The sequence below is a fragment of the Peromyscus californicus genome, unplaced genomic scaffold (assembly GCF_007827085.1).
Source record: "Peromyscus californicus insignis strain IS unplaced genomic scaffold, ASM782708v3 Scaffold_24__1_contigs__length_46423439, whole genome shotgun sequence".
Classification (NCBI taxonomy): Eukaryota; Metazoa; Chordata; class Mammalia; order Rodentia; family Cricetidae; genus Peromyscus; species Peromyscus californicus.
Genome location: NW_026294535.1, coordinates 45,283,899 through 45,307,548, shown reverse-complemented (window position 1 = coordinate 45,307,548; position 23,650 = coordinate 45,283,899). Strand labels below are relative to the sequence as shown.

Here is a 23,650-nt window from a genome sequence, read left to right as displayed (position 1 = left end):
TCACGAGGTAATGCCTGCCAGACTATGGAATGTCCTCTCCCTGGTTCCCAGGGTAACTGACCATAAAAATGCCCCCACCTGAGGGCAGCCAATGAGAAATGGTGGTGGGCAACCACTCCCTTAGAAGTAATTTCTAGAAGCCCCTAGAAGCGAGCCAATCAGAATTGTACCCGTACTAGCACCCCTGTGATTTTTCCCTTTAAAAGCTGAGCTTGCAGACAGGCGGGCACTTCCTCCAGCCTCCACTGCGTTGGATGTATTGGACGAAGTCCCTGCCTAGGCTTGTATTGCTTTTGGATATCCAGAATTAAACCTTGCTTTTGCATTCCGGCATGCTCGTCTTTGGTGGTCTCTCTGGGGGTCACGATCTGGGCACAACACAACATCTTTTCCTTTTTCCCAAACCCAGCAACATAATTGGTGAGCTGGGTTAAACAAGTGCTGTTTGTGACACTCTATGGTCTCAGTTTGGACATACACAGCACTAGTACCTAGTAAATCCATTCCAAAACTCTTATACTGTGACAGCAATTCCAGTGCAAAGTCCAAATAGAAACTACAAAGGAGGGCCAAGTCTGAAGGCTTACAACATGTGTGTATAAGAAAAGAGTTCAGATTCTCAAGGCATGACATCCAGAGTCTAGATGGCTCCCTCTAGTGGGACATCGTGTTCTTGCAATATTACATACACCTTGCTCTACAGTTTTTAAAGATAATAATTATATAAATACTTTAAATAAAAAGGTAAAACAACTTAAAGTTCTCCTGTGATTGAATCACTGCTTGAAGAATCACCTAAGCAAGCATTGCCCTCAAATGCAGACTCTTTCTCTATCGGGGACTAGGGGGGTCCAGCCCCTCGATAGTCCCCTCCCAGGGTCCGGGAAAAATCTACAACCAGCTGATAATTAATCTTTGATAAAAAAGAAATGAATCTATGTATATGAGACTCCTTAGTTCATACACTTTATTATTCTGTGATAGTTCTCTCTCTACACAGCTTCTATTCTGCTCTCATGTCTAGCTCCTTTCTTGCCTGATTTCTCTATATTTATCTGCTGTCCCCTCTAGGTTCTATCTTAAGTTCTTCATCTAGTTCTGTCCCTTCTAGGTTCTCATCCATCTTATTCTTTCCCCTATCAGCTCCTCTCCCGTCTCCTTCTCTCTCATCCGGCTCTTCCTCATCTTGTTCTTCCCCATCTGGCTCTTCCTCATCTTCCATCTCATTCCTCTAGTCCTCTCTTTTAGCCCTTCAATCTAGTTCTTCCCCATCTCAGTTTGTTCCTCTCAAGTTCTTACCCATCTAGTTCTTCCATTCTCTTTTCTCTTCTCCCCTCTGTGCCCTGGAAGTCCCGGTATATAAAGGGAGGGTCCGAGCTAAATAGTGTAAAGCTATTACTTAACGTCCACCTCTCCTAGGCGGTGTCTCCTTGTGGAATTTACCCTAAGTCAGGAGACTTGCATGTGGGCTGTTATCATTGTTAGTCCTCGGAAGTTGGGGCCCACCTGGGCGGTGTCTCCTTGTATAATTTAAGTCAGAAGACTTGCAGGTGGGCTGTTATCACTGTTAGTCTTCAGAAGTTGGGCGCCCACCTGGGTGGTGTTTCCTGTAGTCCTTGAAAGTGGCTAAGGGAGATAATCTGATTCCAGAGAAAGCCTTACCTGAGGTTGTTCTCCAAATACCTGGAATGTGTATGTCCAGAGGGTGATCAGTCCACACTGTTAGTCCTTCTTAGGGAAAAGTCAATTGGGAAAACTATGAAGGCACACATGATTTTCATAACAGAATACAGCTATATACAGAATACAGCTATATACAGAATATAACAAGCCAAGTAACACCAAAAACTCCTTGGGATTTGGCTTCCTCTGGAGGAATTCCCTGATCCCTCCAGGTAGTGACTGTGCCATAACCAGCTGAGTTCTTAGGATATATTCCTGCGGCCTGCAGCATTTCTCTTTTGAGAAAATGTCAAACACTTTCTCTTTTCCCTGCTCAAAAATCAATCCAAAGGGGATCAGACTTTAATGTACAACCTAAAACTTTGAAACTGCTAGGGAGAACATAGGTAGAACACTTCAATATATAAGCATGGGCTCAAATAGCACAGGGAATCATCCCAAGAATTGAGAGAGGGCAATAGATTAAAGTAATTCCACACAACAAAGGAAATTATCACAAGACTCCTTTTTAAAATAGTCAACTAGCCGGGCGGTGGTGGCGCACGCCTTTAATCCCAGCACTCGGGAGGCAGAAGCAGGTGGATCTCTGTGAGTTCGAGGCCAGCCTGGTCTCCAAAGCGAGATCCAGGAAAGGCGCAAAGCTACACAGAGAAACCCTGTCTTGAAAAAAACCAAAAAATAAATAAATAAATAAAATAGTCAACTAATATCACACAGGAGATTGATATCTAAGATATATAAAGAATTACAAAAATCAAACACAAAAAAATTATCCAATCAATAAATGAACTAATGGAGAATACAGTTCTCAAAAGAAGAAATACAAATGGTGTAGATGTACTTGAAAAATGTCAAACATCCTTAGCCATCAAGAAAATACAAATTGAAATTGCTTTGAAATTCCACCTCACCTTAGTCAGGATGGCTATCATCAAGAAAACAAATGATGGCAGATTCTGTCAAAGTTGTTAGGAAAGAAGAATCCTGACGCTGCAGATGAGAGTGTAAGCTGATGCAGCCACTGTAGGAATCAATATGGGGGCTGTGCTATTTCCCTGAACAGCAAACAGCCATGTAGAGATGGCAAGGTCTATCTCAGCTTGCAGTTCAAGATACCACAGTCTATCATGACAGAGGAGGCAAGATCAGCAAAAGGTAAGATAGTAAGAATAGTAAGATAAGATAAGAAGGAAGGTAAAATAAACAAAGATAAACAAAATTGATCATCTTTAACTAGAATAACAAGTAAAAGATTCAAATAAACAAAATCATAAATGAATCACTAAACTACAGAAATGTAAACCACTGGAAGAGCTTCTTGTAAAATATTATACATCAACTAGTTGAATCACCTAGAAGAAATGTACTACCCACCAAGACTAGCATGGGACACCACAATGGTGCATTCTGATATTACAAATTGACTGTAACAACATTATGATACACTATGTCATGGCACTGAATCTGGTTCCCAGGACCCACATCAAGGAACTTACAACTGTTGTAACTCCAGCTCTAATGGACCCTCTGCAGGCAACTGCATTCCTATGCTGACACAGACACACACACATATACATAATTAAAACTAAAATCAATCTTTAAAAATATTCCATTTTATATAACAATAATCAATCATGCCATTAGAGATACATTTTTTTTTTTTTTGGTTTTTCGAGACAGGGTTTCTCTGTGTAGCTTTGCGCTTTTTCTGGGACTCACTTGGTAGTCCAGGTTGGCCTCGAACTCACAGAGATCTGCCTGGCTCTGCCTCCTGAGTGCTGGGTAGAGATACATTTTAGTATCACAACTCAACTATAGTATCACCATGTTCACATTTATAATCACAGTGCTCCATGGTGTCATTACAAAATATTTCATTACCCAATGGTGCATTGTGGATTCAAAGAGCCAATGTGACCTCACAATGCTCTCTCGTGACATCACAATTCTCAAATTTGTCTGCATGATACTCCATTCTGCCATCACAATGCTGTTTCATCACACAACAGTGCTCAGTTTTATGTCACAAAGATGCATTGTGATAACAAGGCTCAACCATGACATCGCAATACAATGCCTTCACAATGCTCAACTGTTTTTAGATAACAATGTCCCATAAACCATCACAGTGATGCGTCATGAAATCACAGTTCCATTGTGACATCAAAATGCCACATTCTGTATTACAGGGTTCAACATTGTGTTCACAATCCTTCCTTATGCCACCACAATGCTCCATGTTGGCATATCAGTGCTCAGTTGGGCCATCACAGTGGTGCATTGTAGTATCACATCTCCAGTATCACATCACAATGCTCCAATGGGCCAATACGATACTGCAATGTGACATCACAATGCACCATTGTGCTGAAACAATTTTTCATTGTGACATCGTAGCTCCTAAGTGAGGTTCTCCACTGTGACACCACTAGGCTCCATTCAATGTCCATAGGATGTCATGACAACACAGTGCTACATTCTGCCCTCACAGTCCTTCATGTGCCACCACAATCCTCTATTTACATAACAATGCTATTGTGATATCACAGCTCCTTTGAAATCTAACAGTGCTCCATTGTAGCACCATAGTGCTGCACTGTGATGTCACTGGTTCTACTGCTATATCACAATGACCCATTGTGCCATCATAACTCTCTACTTTATATGGAAAAGCTCAGTCATGCCATCACATGGTGCATTATGACATCACAGCTCCACTCTAACATTACAGTGCTCCATTATGACATTGAATCAAGTTTGCCATCAAATGTTACACTGTATCATCAAAATGCTCCATTATGTCATCACAGACTACTCCATTATGACATCACAGCACTCAACTGTGCCAACATGAAGCTGCCTTGTGGTATCACACTCTATCATGACATTATGATGTTCCACATTGACATCAAAATGTTTCATTATACCATCACATTACTTCATATTTATATGAAAGTGCTCAATTGGGCCACTACAATGGTACATTGTGACATCTCAGAACCATTTTCACATCTTAATGCTCCATATTTTCATAACAATCATCAACTTTTTCATCACAATAGTACATTTTGGCTTCACATCTCCACTATCATATCACAGTGTTACATTGTGACATCATGTTGTTCAGTTTTACTTTAACATTGCTGCATTGGGCCATTGAAGCTCCCCTGTGAAACCACAAGGCTCAATATTGCCTTTGTGATGCTGCTTTTCGGCAGGATAAAATTCCAGATACCATGTCAATGCTCTACTGTGACATTACCTTAGTCCCAACTGAATTCTCCATTGTTGCATCACAATGTTCCATTACTGCCATCAGGATATATCAGGGAAGGTGGCACAGATAATAGGCAGGTATGATCTGCTGGAATCCCCAAGGAATAAGCTAAGGAAAGTTGGATGACAGCTATCAAAAGAGGTGGGTAGCAGCTTATAATCTCCAGTTTAGTAAAATAAGAAATTTTACAAAGTAAACAGGGTAGGGGGGATCAAGTTTGGCTCAGAAGGATTGGCAGGAATGAGGAGCCAGCTCTCCCAGTGAGAAAGGGTGACTGCAGCCATGATTAAGATAGAGAGCCTCAGAAAAGCAGTATAGTACTCTAAGTAACATATTCTTTAAAAGAGAAAAAAAGAGGAGGGAATGTTGTGCAGAGCAGCGGCAAAAGAAAGACTGATGCCAGAAAAACCTCTTCTCTCACAGGAGCAGCAGCCAGGTCCTAAGTCACCACAGATCCACTAGTCACACTCACGGGAAACTCAGAGCAAGTGTCACAAGACTACAGGCAGAAACATGTCAACAGAACAACCTCTAAATAGGGGAGAGAAACTGAGTCAGAATCACTGGATCACACAGAATTCGTTGAACTGGAAACCTGATCAGAGCCAAAGTCTGCTGGGGAACAGAGACAAGGATTCCAAGCACCATGCTGGAGGACTGCCTGGAGGAAGGGCCAACATTCACAAATGGATTCCTGTAGGACCACCCTGAGTTGTGACGAGTACCTATGACCTGACTTCATGACAGATAGCTCACCAATGGGACCAGCATCTGTGACCCCACCTTGCAAAGAACCATCTAGAAGTATGATAGACATCTGAGATCTTCTTAATATCCTTCTGCTTCACTTTTTGTTCTCTCTCTCTCTCTCTCTCTCTCTCTCTCTCTCTCTCTCTCTCTCATTGTTGACAGTAGCCCTGCCACGGCCTGGATGCTCTACTGTCTTGAAATTTCCTCCACCAAACAGATTAGTCCATCACCTTTCAATTCAGTCCTCACTCATGTTCTCAGGACACTGGCAGAATGAAGCCGGATTCTTTCCCATATGATCGTATTCATGGCCCCAGCCCAGTTCCCATGGAGTTTGCACTGGTTGTTGTTGTTGTTGTTGTTGTTGTTGTTGTTGTTGTTGTTGTTGTTTTGTCAAAATGTAACAAGCTATGTAGTCATCCGGAAGAAGAAACCTCAGTTGAGAAGATCCCTCCATCAGATTGTCTATAGGCAAGTCTATGAGGGCATTTTCTTGATTATTGATTTATGGGATGCCCAAGCCAAATGGGGGTGGTGCCCCCTTGGGCAGGTGGTCCTAGGTCATATAAGAACACAAGCTGGGGAAACCATAGACACAAAGCCAGTAAGCAAAGTTCCCTCATGTTTCTGCTTCAGGTTTTGACTCCAGGTCCCTGCCTTGGGTTTCTACCTGGACTTCCCTTCATGGTGAACTGTAAGCCTTAAGATGAAATAAATGAACCCTTTCCCTCCCGAGTTGCTTTTGGTCATAGTCTTTATCAAAGTGATAGAAACAAAACAGAGTCCTTGTTCCCCTGTGAAACCTCATGAGCTGGGTCTCCCACCAGAATGGCCCAAGGGATTTTCTAGCCCAAAGTGCCCAGCCTCTCTATACTATTCCAACAAACAAGAGCTCAAGAACTGCATGGTCAGGTTTTCCCAGCAGTCCCCCCACTTTTTGGTACCAATTTTCTGTATTTGTTACGTTTCCTGTTGTGATAAAATGCCCTGGCAAAAGTAACTTAAAGGAGAAAGGGTTTCTTTCAGTTCACAGTTCAAATTGTGGTGAGATATCCTGTTTGCAAGATCTTGAAGCAGTTGATCACTGACCCATTGCATCACAGTCAGGAAGCAGGAAACAGTGAGTGCTCATAGTCAGCTCCCACTCCTTTTCTTGCAGCCCAGAACCTGAGTCCAGGGAACTGTGATGCCCACTTTTAGAGTGGCTCTTCTACCTCAGTTTACCTAATTAAGATAATCCCTCACAGGCATCCCAGTGGCTTGTCTCCTAGGTAACTCCAGATCCTGTGAAGCCGATAATATCAACCATAATGCCTCTTCTAAGCTGGCATGCCAGACCTTCAGATAAAGGTCCTTCTGAAGAGGTGGAAAATGAGCTGAGACCTGATATTTCATCCATAAGCTTTTGGGGATGAGTGTTGGAGCACCATCCTGCCTCTTGACCTCCACAGCGCTGAGACCACTTCTACCATAAATACACCAATTTGTCAGAGGGAAGAGGTGAATCGGGTGAAGCCTCTGCCTCAATTCTTCTGTCTTCCATGTTTCCCAGAGTTGCCTCGCCTTGCCAGAAGTTAGGCCATAAATGGAACTTGAGCTATGCGGGAGTTTAGGGAAGGCAATCTTCAGCTTAGACTCTAGAAAGAGAAACACAAGCATGCTTTTTCTCCCCTCTCCCTTTGAGTAGACTGAAGGAACAGTCTGTGATGTGTAGAACACCTCTTCTAAGCTGTACCAGTCCCTTCTAAGCCTTAAAGTCATAGCTCTAAGAAAAGCAAAGCCTCTGCCTTTAAAGAATATACCTTCCAGCAGAGAAGGCCTGAACTAAATTCCCACTCAAGCAAAAGAGCAAATGTCATCTTTCTGAAGGACGTATACACCATGAAGTAAGTATATGAGAGTGGCCACCATATGGTCCCACTTGAGGGATGTTCAAGAAGGTCCTTCTGAAGAGGTGGAATGTGAGCTGGGGCTCAAATAATGTTAAATTACCTTTGGTTTAAAGTATAAACTTGTGGACAATATTTTGTGGAGCAAAGTACAATGATATGTATATGAAAACTGTATCATGAAACCCATTCTTTTTTGTTTGCTAATTTAAAAATTAATTTTAAAAATAGATAATTTTTTTAGAAACAATGAAGTTTATTTTAATCCACAAAAACAGGAACTTGCAGGCATAGAGCAATACATGCAAAGAGCCTAAATGCCTAAGGATGACAAAATGTGCAGTGGACAAGAAAGACAATAACACAGTGTTCTAAATATAGGTGTCATTGTTCAAATTTGGTAAAGCACCAGGTCAGGAGACACCTGTCAGAAGATAGTCTGCTACTCAGTCCCCAGGAAGGGAGCCATATCATGCCACACCGTGCCATACTGGGCTATAGTCTGCTACTCAGTCCCCAGGAAGGGAGCCACACCATGCCGTAGGGCCACATCACACTAGGTAAATCATCATGGACTATCTAGAGACAGGGAGCAAGAGGTAAATATGGGAAAGTGCTTGTCTCAGTTAGGGTTTCTGTTGCTGTGGCAAACACTGTGACCATATTTCAGCTTACAGTTCCACAGCACAGTCCATCACTGAGGGAAGTCAGAGAACTCAAACATGGTAGAAACCTGGAGGAAGCAGCTGATGCACAGACCATGGAGGGATGTTGCTTACTGACTTGTTCCTCATGACTTGCTCAGTCATCTTTCTTGTGGAAAAGACCACCAAACTGGAGATGGCATCACCCACAATGGGCTGAGCTTTCTTCCATCAACCATCAATTAGGAAGATAGCCCAGAGCCCTGCCCAGAGGTCAGTGTAGTGGAGAGTTTGCTCAGTTGAGGTTCTCTCTATCCCCAATGAGTCTAGCCTGTGTCAAGTTGACATAAAAACTAGCCATCACAGTGTTTACAGTAGTTTTCATGGAAGAAAATGGGCCAGGTGTGGTAAGCAGGTTATGCAGGTTGAATGTTGAATATTTGATACTTCAAATTATTTCATTGGACTGAGGTCCAAGGCTTTCTGGTACCTGACCCTGAGATAATTAAGTCAGTTAAACATAGAGCAAAAGACACTTCAAAGGAGCAAGAGACAATTTATTTGGAGCCAAATATGAGTGACCATGGACCAAAAACATGAATTCAGTTTGCTCCATGGAAGTGGTTACATAAGATTTTATTAATAGCAGAGCAAAACAGACTCATAAATCAAGGAATTTACCAAATACACTGTTAAGGACAGCCAGTGGACAACTTAAAACCAAACATGACTCTGCCAGGTTTCAGATGCTGTCTGATGACACTCAGCTTTTGGACTAAGAGTTCATTCCAAAGGTTTTACCTGACAGTCACAAAGATGTTAGGCCAGACACAGAGGTGGGCATGAATGGTTATTAAGGGTACCAAAGATAGGCCAAGATAATGTGATTCTGGGTCTACGAGATTCTACAATAACAAAGTTTTAATCAATCAGCTTTGAAGAATCTTCCACAGAAGTGGAACATGTTTCGAGGAACTTCAGTTTACAGAAGTGTTGGAAATTAAATTCTTTAAAGAATCACTTTATTTTTATTTTATGTATATGTGTTGGTATATCTGTATTTGCATGTGTATGTGAGTGTCTATGGAAGCCAGAAGAGAGTGTCATATCCCCCAGAACTGGAGTTATAGGTGGTTGTGAGATGCCTGATGTGGGTACGAGGACCTGAATGTAGGTCCTCTGCAAGAACCACAATGCTCTTAACCACTGAGGCATCTGTCCAGGCCCTGAGCATTAAACTTTTGAGGCACAATAGGTGTTGAGGAAAGAAATGAATTTAAATGGACTCCTAGACTTTTATCTGAATAACTGAATGGCAACTACTCACTTACTGGATGGAAGAAGCTTGGGAGGAGAACAAGAGTCATCAAGCAAGGTAAGAAGATAGTGCTCTACAGAATCTAAAGGGAAATGGTTAGAAATAAGAAGTTGTGTATTTGGAAGTCATGGAAACTAAAGAAAGTTTTCAGAATGGACAAGAGATCACACATGTCAATAATGTTGAGATATTGAGTAAAATGAAGACTGAAAATTGATCATTGTGTTTCACAACATGGTGATATTAATAATTGTGGAATGAAAGAGACAAATAGAAAAAACTGGGGGTAAGAGAGAAACACCACCTGATGCAGTACTCCATTCCTGTTATTGTAGCACATTGGGCTACATAGCCACATAGCAAGACCATCTGGGAAAAAAGGGGACACAGCAAGTGTCCAACTACACTATAATGTCCAACTACAAGGCATCAAAACATCTAAGCTACTTCAGATAACACCTCTCCTCCCCACGGGGTCAGGGGCTGGGATTGCCTGTGCTTTTGGTATCAGAAAGTAACTGGTAAGGTCCCTGTGCTCTTAAGATTCAGTATGCGGTAGAGTGGAGGAATGGAGAAAAGAAGAAACAAACCAGCAGAAGCTTATAATGTGAGTAATTATAAAGATGTAAAATGTGTGTGGAGGGTTGATGGCTGATGGTTGATGAGTGTGGGGTGTCTCTGGAATGCTTTCTGGGAGAAGCAGCTCCTGGCAGGGCCTCCAGTCTTCCTTATAACATGTAACAATGGGTAACATTTGGATTGTACATCTGGGTAAAACGAAGTGAGTTTGGAGGGAATTTGGAAAAATGATCCACATAGAAAACTTCATTGCATTTTTTTTTATTTATTTATTAACATACAATTAAAATCACATTTCAGTACAAGTAAAATACCACCACATTTCCCCTTTTCTATTTTAATAAAAAGGAAAAAAAAGAAAAAGGTTATAACTAACAAAAGAAAAACTATATACAAAAGTACAATAACTAAATACAACATATACAAGTAATAAATGTCTAAACAATGTCTAGTCCATTTGTATTTGACAAATTCAGAGATAATAATTTCATTATCTATCCTATTTTGTTAAGTCCAAAATGTATCTAATTCACTTTCTATCCTAATTAATCTTCAACTATAACTAACTAACCTTCAACTATAACTAACTAATCTTCAACTCCCTCAGAGACCCACGAAGGAAATAATATTAGCTAACAAAAATAAAAACAGGAAGTACATGCAAGCAACTGCCAAAAAATTTGTGAGTTGACAGAAACAGTCAGCTGCCTGGGCAGTCACCTGAGGTTTCTCCGCAGTGCTGGGGCATCATCTTCAGCCTATAGGCTTAGCATATCTGAGAGACTCATTTGTGAAGTAGGATGTACACAAGGTCAACAGCATTTTTTACTACAAATTTATAAGGAAAATATGACACTAGAGAAGTATTTAAATACTGATTTATGTAATAGTTCCCAAACACTGCTTGCATCTGTGAACATAATTTTTATATTAGGTTTTGTGCCTGAAAAATAGCTAACTGTCAGACATATAAAGCACACCTTACTCGTAGCACTTAAGAGGCAGAGGCAGGTGAATCTCTGTGAGTTCACGGCCAGCCTGGACTCCATAGCAAGTTCCAGGCCAGCCAAGGCTACATAGTGAGACCCTGTCTCAAAACAACAACAAAAACTGGTAATGTTGAAAATTCTTGTACTAATGATGTTTCATATCCAGTTACACCTTCTTAGTATCAAGTATTTCAGAATAATAGATGCTGGAAAGTCTAAAATGTGTATGCATGGATTTCTTAGATACTTGAATGGGACTTATCAGCAGATAACAGACAGAAGTGTACCTATGAACAAGGGAACAGAAGCCAACAATCACCACAGAGAGGTGAGGGAGCCCTCAGGAAGTCCAGGGGCTCACAGCTCCAACATCTGTAGCCCTCACCTTAAGCTTGCATTCTTATGTTCAGACACTGACTCTGCCTGAAAGTAGTCCCTTGGGTTACATTTTGATGCATCTTGGTGTATTTCCAATCCACATGTCTCACCTTGTCTTTGATCATCTAAAGAAATGTGACTCACATTTGTCTTATTCTTTTCATCTCAAGAAATTTTCAAAATACTTTCCTCATCCTTCTTCTCTTTGGGTCATCTAACCCCAACTCCTTCCTGACCCTTGGACAACATCCCTGCCCTGAAACTTGAGGGAAAGGTGCTAAAATGGGCAATAAAACACAATAAAAATTCTTGTGGCAGGTAATTTGACAAAGTATTTCAAAAACACTTTTACTCAGCAATCCTGTTTCAGGGAGTTGTACTAGAGAAAATGTAGGTAAAGATATGTGTGAGTATGTTTATCTCAATGTCTGTAACAAATGTTAACTGCAAGGACAGGACATTTTTTTTTTTTTTTTTTGGTTTTTCAAGACAGGGCTTCTCTGTGTAGATTTGCGCCTTTCCTAGAACTCACTTGGTAGCCCAGGCTGGCCTCGAACTCACAGAGATCCGCCTGCCTCTGCCTCCCAAGTGCTGGGATTAAAGGCATGTGCCACCACCACCCGGCCATTTCTTAAGATTATAGAACCCGCCGGGCGGTGGTGGCGCACGCCTTTAATCCCAGCACTCGGGAGGCAGAGGCAGGCGGATCTCTGTGAGTTCGAGGCCAGCCTGGTCTACAGCGCGAGATCCAGGAAAGGCGCAAAGCTACACAGAGAAACCCTGTCTCGAAAAAAACCAAAAAAAAAGATTATAGAACCCATACTGTAAGATATGACAGAGACATTGAAAGAACTCCCTAGGAGTTATGGCACAATGTTCAAATGTCTTCAATAGAGTAGAATCTGTTAAAACACACTTTAGACAATATAATGTTATTTTTAATTTTTATAAACAAGCATATACACAAACGCAGAGCAAAAGCAGGCAGCAGTAATTTCCCAAAAACATTATTAACATTTTGCTGATAGATATATTTTCTTCTGTATGCAAATTTCTTACAACCAACAGAGTGACTTTTTGCAAACTGGGAAACAAACAACACTGTTTCTAGACCTTCTTTTATTCCTTGGACATGTTTTCCCTGCCTCTACTTCTCCCATCTGCTACTAATAGCTGAGTAGGGTTCTGGAACAATCAAGAACTAGCTTTCCAAGAAAAGGGTGATGTGCCAAATCCCTCCAACCAATAACTGAGGGTGGACACCAAGTAAAAATAGTGAACAGTTTATTGCAAGAAACCAGTGTCTTTTCAAGAAGTGAGGACCATATCAGACTCAGGCCAGACTGAGGGAGGCAGGATGTGACCAAAAGAGGGAATAAAAGCAGTTTTTAAAACAGTTGGGAGTAAAGTAAACAACACTAACATGTTGGGAGAGTCCAAGGAGATAGGATCATTCAGGAGACAAGCAATTGAATAGACCAAGCCTACAGCAATACCAAGCAAGACTCAAGAGCTGAACTTGCAAGCCAAAACAGCCAGTTCATGTCCCTGTCCCTTACCAGCATATGAGAATGATGTGAGAGAGAAAGGCTTATAATAAGGACTCACTGGGAGAAGCAGGAAGATAGATGTCTCAAGAGCATAACCCCAGGAAGGCACTAAACCTCAACCATGACCAGGAATCACATCATCACACAAGGTTATCTCAGCTGCCTCCCCTTGACCTCCATTCCAGTCCTCAGCTCTGCTCTTATCATGAAGCCCAGTCAAAGTCTTAAGACCAGGTCCCAGAAACAGAGCTCTGAAAAATACACCTGTGTCTTGGATGCTCGTTGTGGGTGGAACACACCAATGCACAACAGACTGTGCCCTGTGGTTTCAGCTTCTCTTTTTCCTTGACAATGTCCAGGGCTCAGCCTTAGATCCAAGATCTTGGAAGGAAGGTAGAATATGGTCAAGGACCACCAAGGTATCTCTTCATGAGCCGCCTCATGGCCCCTATGACCTCCTTATTCCTCAGACTGTAAACAAAAGGGTTGCACATGGGGGTGACAACCGTGTAGAAAATGGAAAGAATCTGGTCTTTGTCCCCAATGGAATCTGCCTGAGGCCTAATATAGGCAACAGTCGCAGTCCCATAAAAGAGTATGACCACAAACAAGTGGGAAGAGCAGGTAGAAAAGATCTTTTGACGTCCCTCGGATGTTGCAACACCAATTATAGTGGCAATGATACAGGCATAAGAAGCCACAATCAACAAGAAGGGCGTGAAGATAAAAGCTACCGTGATGAAGAGTTTCCCCACTTCACCCCAGAAAGTGCTTGCACTAGCTAGTCTCAGCACAGGCGGAATGTCACACAGGAAGTGATGGATGGTGTTGGCACCACGGAAAGGCAAAGTGAAGATGCAGACAGAGTGAATGGTGCCAGTGATGATGCCCGCAAAGTAAGAGGCCCCCACCATGCTGGCACATGTTACCTGGTTCATTAGGGTGGTATATTGCAGGGGACAGCAGATGGCAGCATATCGGTCATAAGCCATGGCAGCGAGCAAACAGCATTCGGCAACGCCAAAAAGGGCAAAGAAGTACATCTGAGTGAAGCAGCTGGCCCGGGCGATGGTGGGGCAGGAAGACCTGAGGTCAGCCAACATCCTAGGCACAATGGTGGTGCTGTAGAGGATCTCCACCACGGAGAAGTGACGCAGGAAGAAGTACATGGGGGAGTGGAGGGCAGAGTCCACCAGCGTGAGGAGGATAATCAGAGAGTTGCCCAGCAAGGTAACCACATAGATACACAGCACACCCCAAAACAGATGGCCCTGAAGAAAGGCAAAGCCCGAGAACCCCAATAAAATGAACTCTGTTACTTCTGTACCATTGTCACCTCCCATGTCCCCAAAGCCAGACTAGAAAAAAGAGGGGCCAGAGAGGGGTAGCCGGCCAGAAACCTTTGCAGCAGTAAGGATGAAGAGTCGTCCATGAGTGCAGCTCAGCTTGCTGAGGAGGATGCTGAGGATGCTGAAGAGGATGCTGAGGAGGATGATGAGGAGGATGCTGAGGAAAAGCCTGAGGACTTCAGCTGCTGCTGACTCCCACCCAAAAAAAAAAAAAAAAAAAAAAACCCTCCAGAAGAGGAAGAAAATCCAGAGAAGATGAGGCACACTTGCAGATCCTCTTACTGTTGCAAGATTTCTCAGACAAGTCTGTTCTACTCACCAAGGCAGGAGCTAGGAGCAAAAAGCTGAGGGCAAAAGCAGCTTCCTTCAAGAAGGGGGCTGAGGACGTGGATAGAAAACTGAGTGAGCAGACAGAGAACAAATAATCCTGGGTCCACCCAGAGGCAGAAAGTGAGTGGAATAGGCAAGAGCAGGAGACAGGAGCACAGATCTAAGGACCACAAAGGGCTGTGTAGCTTTTACCTGCAGATGGATCCCCACAGCCCTCAGAGTGCCCCTCCCTGGAGCACACCACAGCAGATCAATCCCCTGAGGAGCTAATTCTCAACAGAGGGAGGAAAGTGGAGGAAGATGGGGAAAAGGAGAAGCAGGGAGGAAGTGGCTTCCCCTTCATTGTGCCTACCCCTAAGCTCCCTGCTGTTGGGCCTGGGTCTGGCTGGTCCTCCTCCTCACACCCAAGCACAAAGGGGAAAGCACATGTGGAGGAAGATGGTGTGTACAGAGTCCTTCTGCTAAGCACCAAGTGAGCTGGGCTCAGAAACCCTGTGCTCTAACTCCTTGGCTGGTTTCTCTAGGTGGGATTGTCAGCCATTGCCCCAAGGGCTGAAAAGCCTTTCCTGCTCTCAGAATTAGTCCTTAGCATTCTTTCCATTCCTGGAAAACACCTTTTCTCCCAGTGCTGGAGATGGAACACGTGGCCTTTTGGATTCTGGTTGGCTTCTTGCACTGGACTGTACCCATAACACTCCCAGGCCTGGCAAGCATTTGTAAACCCTTTTGTAAAATAGTGTTAATCCCTAAAGAAAATAACTATTGAAATAACAATGAGGCTGATTCTGGAAGAACTCCCAGCCCAACACAGGCCTTTGACTTACCATCTAGCTGCAGAGAGAAACAGTAGCCTCTGAGTGTCAGAAATGGGAAATACTCTTTAGATCTCAGCCAGAAAAGACAGCACTCACAAGAGCAGATGACAGAGGGACCTGAGGGGATGCCCAGAGAATCAAGACTAGAGAAATAGGGCAGGTCCTTTCAATGATGTCACTTAATAAGAAAAACATGGCCATAGCTTGGAACCCAGTTAGATAATCAAGAAATATCTTCCTATTCAAGGTAGTCTGTTGTCTATTTGGCTCATTTTCCCCTTGGGTGTGAAGGTGTGAGAAAGAGTCCAAATGAGGGGCTAGGGAGAGGGCTCTGCAGTTAAGAGTGCTTGCTGCTCCCAAGGAGGTCTGGAGTTCTTTTCCCAGTACCCACATGGCCAACTCATGGCCAGTCTGTTCCAGGGATCCAACACACCCTCCTCAGGCAGTGCATACACATTATACACAGACATACATGCAGGCAAAACACCCAAACATATAAAATAAAAAATTTCTTAAAAAAATTACAAGTGACCTTTCTGACTCTTTCCAGGCATTCAAGATGTTGAAGTGAGAACGTCGTGGGTCCTCCAGAGAAAAATTCCGGATTTACCTGGGTCTTCCAGTAGGAGCTGTGATCAACTGTGCTGACAATACATGAGCCAAAAATTTGTATATCATCTATGTGAAGGGAATCAAGGGACAACTGAACAGACTTCCTGCTGCTGGTGTGGGCGATATAGTGATGGCCACAGTTAAGAAAGGCAAACCAGAACTAAGGAAAAAGTTCCATCCACCGGTGATAATTCGACAACGAAAGTCGTAGTATCGAAGAAAAGATGGGGTGCTGTGGGATGTTCTGTATGGCAAATGTGTTGCTGATTGGTCAATAAATAAAACACTGATTGGTCATTGGCTAGGCAGGAAGTATAGGCGGGACAAGGAGGAGAATAAAGTTGGGAAGTGGAAGGCTGAGTCAGGGAGACACTGCCAGCTGCCACGATGACAAACAGCATGTGAAGATGCCGGTAAGCCATGAGCCATGTGGCAAGGTATAGATGAATGGAAATGGATTAATTTAAGCTGTAAGAACAGTTAGCAAGAAGCCTGCCACGGCCATACAGTTTGTAACCAATATAAGTCTCTGTGTTTACTTGGTCAGGTCTGAGTGGCTGTGGGACTGGCAGGTGAGAGAGATTTGTCCTGACTGTGGGCCAGGCAGGAAAACTATATCTACAAATGGCGTCCAACGTGGTGGCAAGAGTTTCCACCTAAAAACTGAGAAAAAAGATTCTAAAACGAAGCTAAAACCAGCTTCCTAATTGTCTCTCTCAAATGAGCAGCAGCTGCCGGTTTGAGCTACTGGCAGGTTCCTGGCGTGCGCGCTCAACCTGCAGTATGGCGGGAATGAGGCCTCTGCAAGTGGCACATTAAGCTGCGTGGTGGATTTAGCCTTTGCTAGTACAAAACAAAAAGAGAGGTTTTTGGGCTACATGCTGCTTGGATAAAAGCATAGACCCACGATAGCTCCCAGAGCTGGCGGTAAACTACCACCGCCATGTTGGGAAGCTGAGGTGGGCGGAGCCGGCAGCCACAGCTGCTGCAGTTTAAAGCAATAGATTCACAATAAGACAGATTCAGATGTAATAGTTTACAATGTGTGTAAAATATACGTAGGCTTGAAAGAGACAAAAAGGGTGATATATACAGTTATATAAACAAATACATAGTTTTAAAAAATAAAGTCTTTAAAGAGACAGTAAAATTAATATAAAAAATTAGCCACATGAAGATGAATATTACACAGAGAATCTGGATTGTGTTGTCTTTGGGATTTTTAACTGCAGAAAAACATTTGATTGTAAAAGCTGTTGAGTTATGCCAAAATGTATATTTTAAAGGTACCTTGACTTCAAAATTTGGATATAAGGATATGTTGCTCTGGAAAAGAGTCTCTGCTTTTGTTTCCACAGAAAGCCAGAGGCTATGGATTTGTTCCAGATTAAGATACATCAGGTTTGACCAGCTAAGACCACCTGAAAGGTCTCCGAAGACACCATGGCCCAGATGATCCAACATCCAGAATCCTTTCAAGGCAACTGGCTCAGACGATACAGCCTCACGGACTACTCCATGATCCTTAAATTTTCTTTGTGTCCCCCATAAGATACAGCGCCCCCCTCCAGCAGGAAGTAGTAAGAGAAGCTACGCCCAAGTTCCCAAATTATATGTAATTTTACTTTGTTAAGGTTAAAACCTTCCTTTTGGAAAAAAAAAGGGGGAAGTGCTGTGGGATGTTCTGTATGGCAAATGTGTTGCTGATTGGTCAATAAATAAAACACTGATTGGTCATTGGCTAGACAGGAAGTATAGGCAGGACAAGGAGGAGAATAAAGCTGGGAAGTGGAAGACTGAGTCAGGATGACAAATAGCATGTGAAGATGCCAGTAAGCCATGAGCCATGTGGCAAGGTATAGATGAATGGAAATGGATTAATTTAAGCTGTAAGAACAGTTAGCAAGAAGCCTGCCACGGCCATACAGTTTGTAACCAATATAAGTCTCTGTGTTTACTTGGTCAGGTCTGAGTGGCTGTGGGACTGGCAGGTGAGAGAGATTTGTCCTGACTGTGGGCCAGGCAGGAAAACTCTTGCTACAATGGGGTGTTTCTTTATTTTGAAGACAATGCAGGAGTCATAGTAAACAATAAAGGCGAGATGAAAGGTTCTGCTATCACAGGTCCAGTCACAAAGGAATGTGCAGAATTGTGGCCCAGGATTGCATCCAATGCAGGCAGCATTGCATGATTCTCTGGTGTATTTGTAAAATATTCATTAAAAAGTCTTTGCTCCAAAAAAAAAACATTACAAGTGAGTCTTGATAAGCACACTGTAGCATGAGCGCATATGCACACACACGGGCTTACACACACACACACACACACACACACACACACACACACACGATTAGTTAATTATCAATTAATTTTTAAAGTGTGGGAACCAGAAAGATGCATCAGAAATTAATAGCATAAACTGCTCTTTCAAAGGACCCATTAGAGTCCTGGCCCCCATGTCAGATGACTCACAACCACCTGTAATTCTAGCTCTAGGGGATCCAACACCTTCTTCTGGTTTCTACAGACAACTCACTCATGCTGGAGAGACAGCTCAGCAGTTAAGAGTACTGGCTACTCCCAATACCGACACACAGACACCTAATTAAAAATAAAATAAAACCTTTAAAACAGACTTCTTTTACATGATACTATTCATTTGTGCCTGTACAAAGCACATTTTGACACAACAGCGGGATTTTTATATCATAATGTTCACTACTGGCATCAGAGTGTTCCAATGTGTCATCAATATGCTTCAAGGTCTGAAACTGAGAATGCTGGGAAGGAGAGCAGAGTCAAGGAGTCACCAGTGAGACACAGAGGAAGCAAGATGAGAATGCCACAGTGAGAAAAGGTACCAAACCAAGTGACTAAACATAGATAAGAATTATGGGTTAATTTAAGAGTAAGAGCTAGTTAATAATAAGCCTACACTACCAGCTGAGCATTTATAAGTAATATTAAGCCTCCGAGTCAATTATTTAGGAAGCAGTTGCTGGGTATTTGGGAACAGGCAGGCAGGAGAGAAACTTCCGCATACATGACATTACACACAGAGAAAGAGAACTTAGAACACACAGATCTAAATGTGATGTCTCCATCAAATGCCTCCCGTCAAGAGCTCAGGGAATGCCATGGAAGAGGAGCCAGGAGTGGGGGAGACAGAGGGGATGGAGGGCACGAGGAGAACAAGGCCCCCTAAGTCAACTGAGCAAAGCTCATATGAACTCAGAAGACTGGAGCAGCAATCAGAGGTCCTACGTGGGTCAGCACAGGCCCCCTGCATATACACTATAGCTTTCAGTTTAATACTTTTATGGGACTCCTGAACATGTGAATGAGTGGGTCTCTGCTTGTGCCTTCTCTTGTGGATCTTTCATTTTTCAGTTGACTTGTCCAACTGCAATAGGATGGTTTTTATCTTATTATATTTTGTTTTGTTATGTTTTGTTGTTCTCCCTTAGAAGGCTGTTATTTTCTAATGAGAAAGGGAGTGGATCCAGATGAGAGGTGGGGAGGGTAGGAACTGAGAGAAGGAGAGGGAGGAAAACTGTATTCAGATTATATTCTATGAGAAAATGAGAAAAGAGTCTATGTTTAATGAAAGAGAAAAATGTAAAAAAAAAAATCTCACTTCTTCAAGATTCCATATAGAATGACAATCAGCTGAGACGTTAAGACCCATGGACTGAACAACTATTGGATTCTTGGCCTTCCTTTTGGGAGGCAGCCATTGTTGGTCCAGTCCAACCACAGCCCTTAAGCCACTCTAGTAAATCCAATATATGTGGGTGCGTGCACGTGTGTGTGTGTGTGTGTGTGTGTGTGTGTGTGTGTGTGTGTGTGTGTGTGGTGTGTGTGTGTGTGTGTGTGTGTGTGACATGTATATACAAACATACAACAACAACAACATTAACACTATTAGTTCTGTTTTCTTAGAGAACCCTGGGTTAAACACTTCACTTTCTCCCACTTCCACGGTTATTGCTTCAGTTCCCACAAGGCTATTACTCTGACTCATACGTGGAGGCAGCTCCCTCATGGGTCTGTTTGGAGCATCTTCCCTAGTTACCTGTTAGATTTAATTCCCAGTACCGTTTTTGAGAGAGGATAATTAGCATTTCCTGGGCCTGAGTCTCAAGGCAATCGCTTATCCTCCAATGGTCTCTGTTGAGTAAATTAAACAAGAAGTACATTATTGAATCTGATATAAAGTTGGAAAGAAGCCCATGACCACCCTTCAGACAAAATACAAGCAGTGAGACTCTCAAGGGTTCACTGTTCCTGTATCCTGTTGCTTTCAATAGGCAGCATCTTCGGGAATTACAGGTGGAGTCTGTGTGGACCAATGAAAGGGGCAGTAAGTGACCGGTTAAAGACGAGGAGATCTAGAATCTTTCTTTCAGACAACCTCCCCAGAAGCCTGTACCTGTGCTTTGTGAGAAAGGAGTGCACACGTTTTGTTCAGAAAGGAATGTTCCAATGTGTAACAAATTCCATCTACATCTGATGTCTCCATTCTGACTCACAGCACCAAGAATCCAGAAGCCTGAATCTGTGCTTTGTGAGAAATCAGGGAAGAGGTTAGTATTAAAAACTAAATTTTAGCCGGGCAGTGGTGGCGTACCCCTTTAATTCCAGCAATCAAGAGGCAGAGGCAGGAGGATCTCTGTGAGTTCAAGGCCAGCATGGTCTATAGAGCGAGTTCCAGGACAGGCTCCAAAGCTACACAGAGTAACCCTGTCTCAAAAAAAAAAAAAACTACATTTTAGTACTAGTTACTATTCCAGCATCCATGCTCATCCAACCTCTCCATTCTGACTCACCCCACCTAACATCCAGAGGCAAATCCCTCAGTACCTTTCCTGTGTTAAAAAGTGAGTATGTCCACCCTTCCTTGGGGCTAAAGACATCTGAATAAGAATGTTTTCTACTACACTCTGCAACTTTTCTTATTAAAGAACACATTTTGACCTGTTTTAAACATTTCTAATAGTCAAGGTAACCATGAAGTAAAAAGAAAAGTCTTTACAAAAAAGAACCAATCCTGGCCACTGGGATTTTTCCAAACGCTAGTCTGTGCACACAAAGATAGAATCACACTGTGTGGTGGGGGACAGCTTGCTATTTTAATGATATATTATAGTTGTATCAAAGTCACAAAATATATTTTAATGATATATTATAGTCATATCTAAGTCACAAAATATAAATTCCCTATATTATTCCACCATAGAAACAATTATAATTTTGTCATTTACCTATTCATATAATTTTATTGTTTACAATATTTTATTAACAGAAGAATGAAATGAAAATATGTGCACATTGACATGTGTGTGCTTATGCTGATTCCATTAGATTCTGAATCCATTCATATCTGATTAGATATGAACATGAAGCTTTGAAAGAAAAAGCAGAGAAATTATCCAAAAGCAAAATACTAATGAAGAGAAGGTGTTCCAGAAACCCAACTACCACAAGAAAATCTTTCCAAAGTCTCCTCTAACAGAGTTAGCAAATACTGAAAGAGCCTGTGGGAGAGCTTGGGAAACCCTTCATAAAAATATTGAAAATCTTGAATAACAATGCCATTACAGTAAACAAAAAAAGGGGGGAGGGAGGGAGGGAGGGAGAGAGAGAGAGAGAGAGAGAGAGAGAGAGAGAGAGAGAGAGAGAAGGAAAGAAAGAAAGGAAGGAAGGAAGAAAGGAAGGAAGGAAGGAAGGAAGGAAGGAAGGAAGGAAGGAAGGAAGGAAGGAAGGAAGAGATTCATACAGAATTCAGTATTTGAAGTTTTTTTTTTTTTTTTTAGCTCTGTCCTAGGCACAAAACCTAAAACACATAAACAGGGGGGTGAAAAGGAGAGAGAGACAGGGAGATGGAGAGAGAATGGGAACTCCATCCTGCCCTGCGCTGTGGGTTGTTAGCAAACAGAGATTAAAGCAGAATAGAATACACAGAGTAAAGCAGGTGGCGAATGTGTTGGAGATGACAGCAATAGAGTGGATCATCAAGAAACTAAGGCTGGGGAGAGATGGGAGGCGCTATCACATCCTCTGAGATTTGAAGTAAGAATAAGGCATAAAAAGAAAAACTGAAGAAGATGCACCCAGGAAAGCCCAGTTGGTCATGGCACTGCTCTCAACCGAGACATAGGATGCACATTTTAAGAGAGACTTTGTGAAGGGCACGTTTGAAACCAGCAGACATGGTGTTTGGATCCAGATGGATTTCCAAAAAACAACTTTCAGGAGAACTCTGAGACTTCCTCTCTGTACTGCTAAACTCAGTTCACCTTCATCACCCATTTCTCTCTTTCTCAGCTTCACAGGGTATCAAAGCAGATGATAAAAAATCAGACATTCAGTGAATTCATTCTCCTGGGACTCACAGATGCACCAGAGCTTCAAATCTGTGTTTTCCTATTTCTCCTCCTCACATACATTCTCAGCATTATGGGAAATCTCACCATCATCATCCTCACACTGCTGGATTCCCACCTCCAGACACCCATGTACTTCTTCCTCAGGAACTTCTCCTTCCTGGAAATCTCCTTCACATCCACTTTTACTCCTCGAATGCTCTTCAGCATCTCTACAGGAATTAAGACCATCAGCTTTGCTGGCTGCTTCACTCAGTACTTCTTTGTCATCTTCTTTGGAGCCACTGAGTTTTACCTTCTGACTGCCATGTCCTATGACCGCTATGTGGCCATCTGCAAACCCCTGCACTACACCACCATCATGAGCAACAGGGTCTGCACCCTGCTGGTCCTCTGCTCTTGGCTGAGTGGCTTCCTAATCATCTTATTCCCAATCATCTTGACCAGTCAGCTGGACTTCTGTGCATCCAATGTGCTCAATCATTATTACTGTGACTATGGGCCTCTCATAGAAATAGCTTGTTCAGATACAAGGCTGCTAGAACTCTTTGATTTTGTCTTAGCAGTTGTGACCTTGATAGTCACCCTGGTGCTGGTGATTCTCTCCTACACTCACATCATCAGGACCATTCTGAAGATCCCTTCTGCACAGCAGAGGAAGAAGGCCTTTTCCACGTGTTCCTCCCACATGGTTGTCATCTCCCTCTCTTATGGAAGCTGCATCTTCATGTACATAAAGCCTTCAGCAACAGAAGGAGTTGCCTTCAATAAGGGTGTGGCTGTGCTCAGTAACTCAGTTGCCCCTTTACTGAACCCCTTCATTTACACTCTAAGGAATAAGCAAGTAAAACAAGCTTTCAATGATGTGATCAGAAAAATAATGCATCTTTATTCATTTTAGTGGCCTCAAAATAAATGGAAATGTTGGGTGACATTCAGGCTATGCCTTCTCTTTGTTGAAGTGATTTCTCAGGGAAGCTTGGTGTGAGCTGGTGTCTACAGTCTGTTTCAAACCAGTTCAAGACTTTCTGCTATCTACCTTTAAAGAATGAAAGGGGCAGAAAAATTATCTTGGCACACTGTATACAGAATACAACTAGC

The 23,650-nt window shown here is 42.6% G+C and overlaps 2 protein-coding genes and 1 pseudogene across 2 annotated transcripts; 2 read left to right on the top strand and 1 right to left on the bottom strand.

Moving 5' to 3' along the window:
* Positions 1-13,461: 13,461 nt before the first annotated feature.
* On the bottom strand, positions 13,462-14,400 carry LOC128119567 (olfactory receptor 9-like). The gene has a single exon (XM_052752898.1). It carries the CDS (start codon positions 14,398-14,400, stop codon positions 13,462-13,464), a length of 939 nt encoding a protein of 312 aa, XP_052608858.1.
* Positions 14,401-14,487: 87 nt separating this feature from the next.
* Positions 14,488-18,401, top strand: LOC128119969 (60S ribosomal protein L23-like; annotated as a pseudogene).
* Positions 18,402-22,505: 4,104 nt separating this feature from the next.
* On the top strand, positions 22,506-23,450 carry LOC128119968 (olfactory receptor 6C4-like). The gene has a single exon (XM_052753740.1). The coding sequence runs from the start codon at positions 22,512-22,514 to the stop codon at positions 23,448-23,450; it is 939 nt and encodes a 312-aa protein (XP_052609700.1). The 5' UTR covers positions 22,506-22,511.
* The last annotated feature ends 200 nt before the right edge of the window (positions 23,451-23,650 follow it).

Bases quoted from the DNA above. Each gene is read 5' to 3' on its own strand.
- LOC128119567 (XM_052752898.1), bottom strand. From the start codon at position 14,400: ATGGGAGGTGACAATGGTACAGAAGTAACAGAGTTCATTTTATTGGGG.
- LOC128119968 (XM_052753740.1), top strand. From the start codon at position 22,512: ATGATAAAAAATCAGACATTCAGTGAATTCATTCTCCTGGGACTCACA.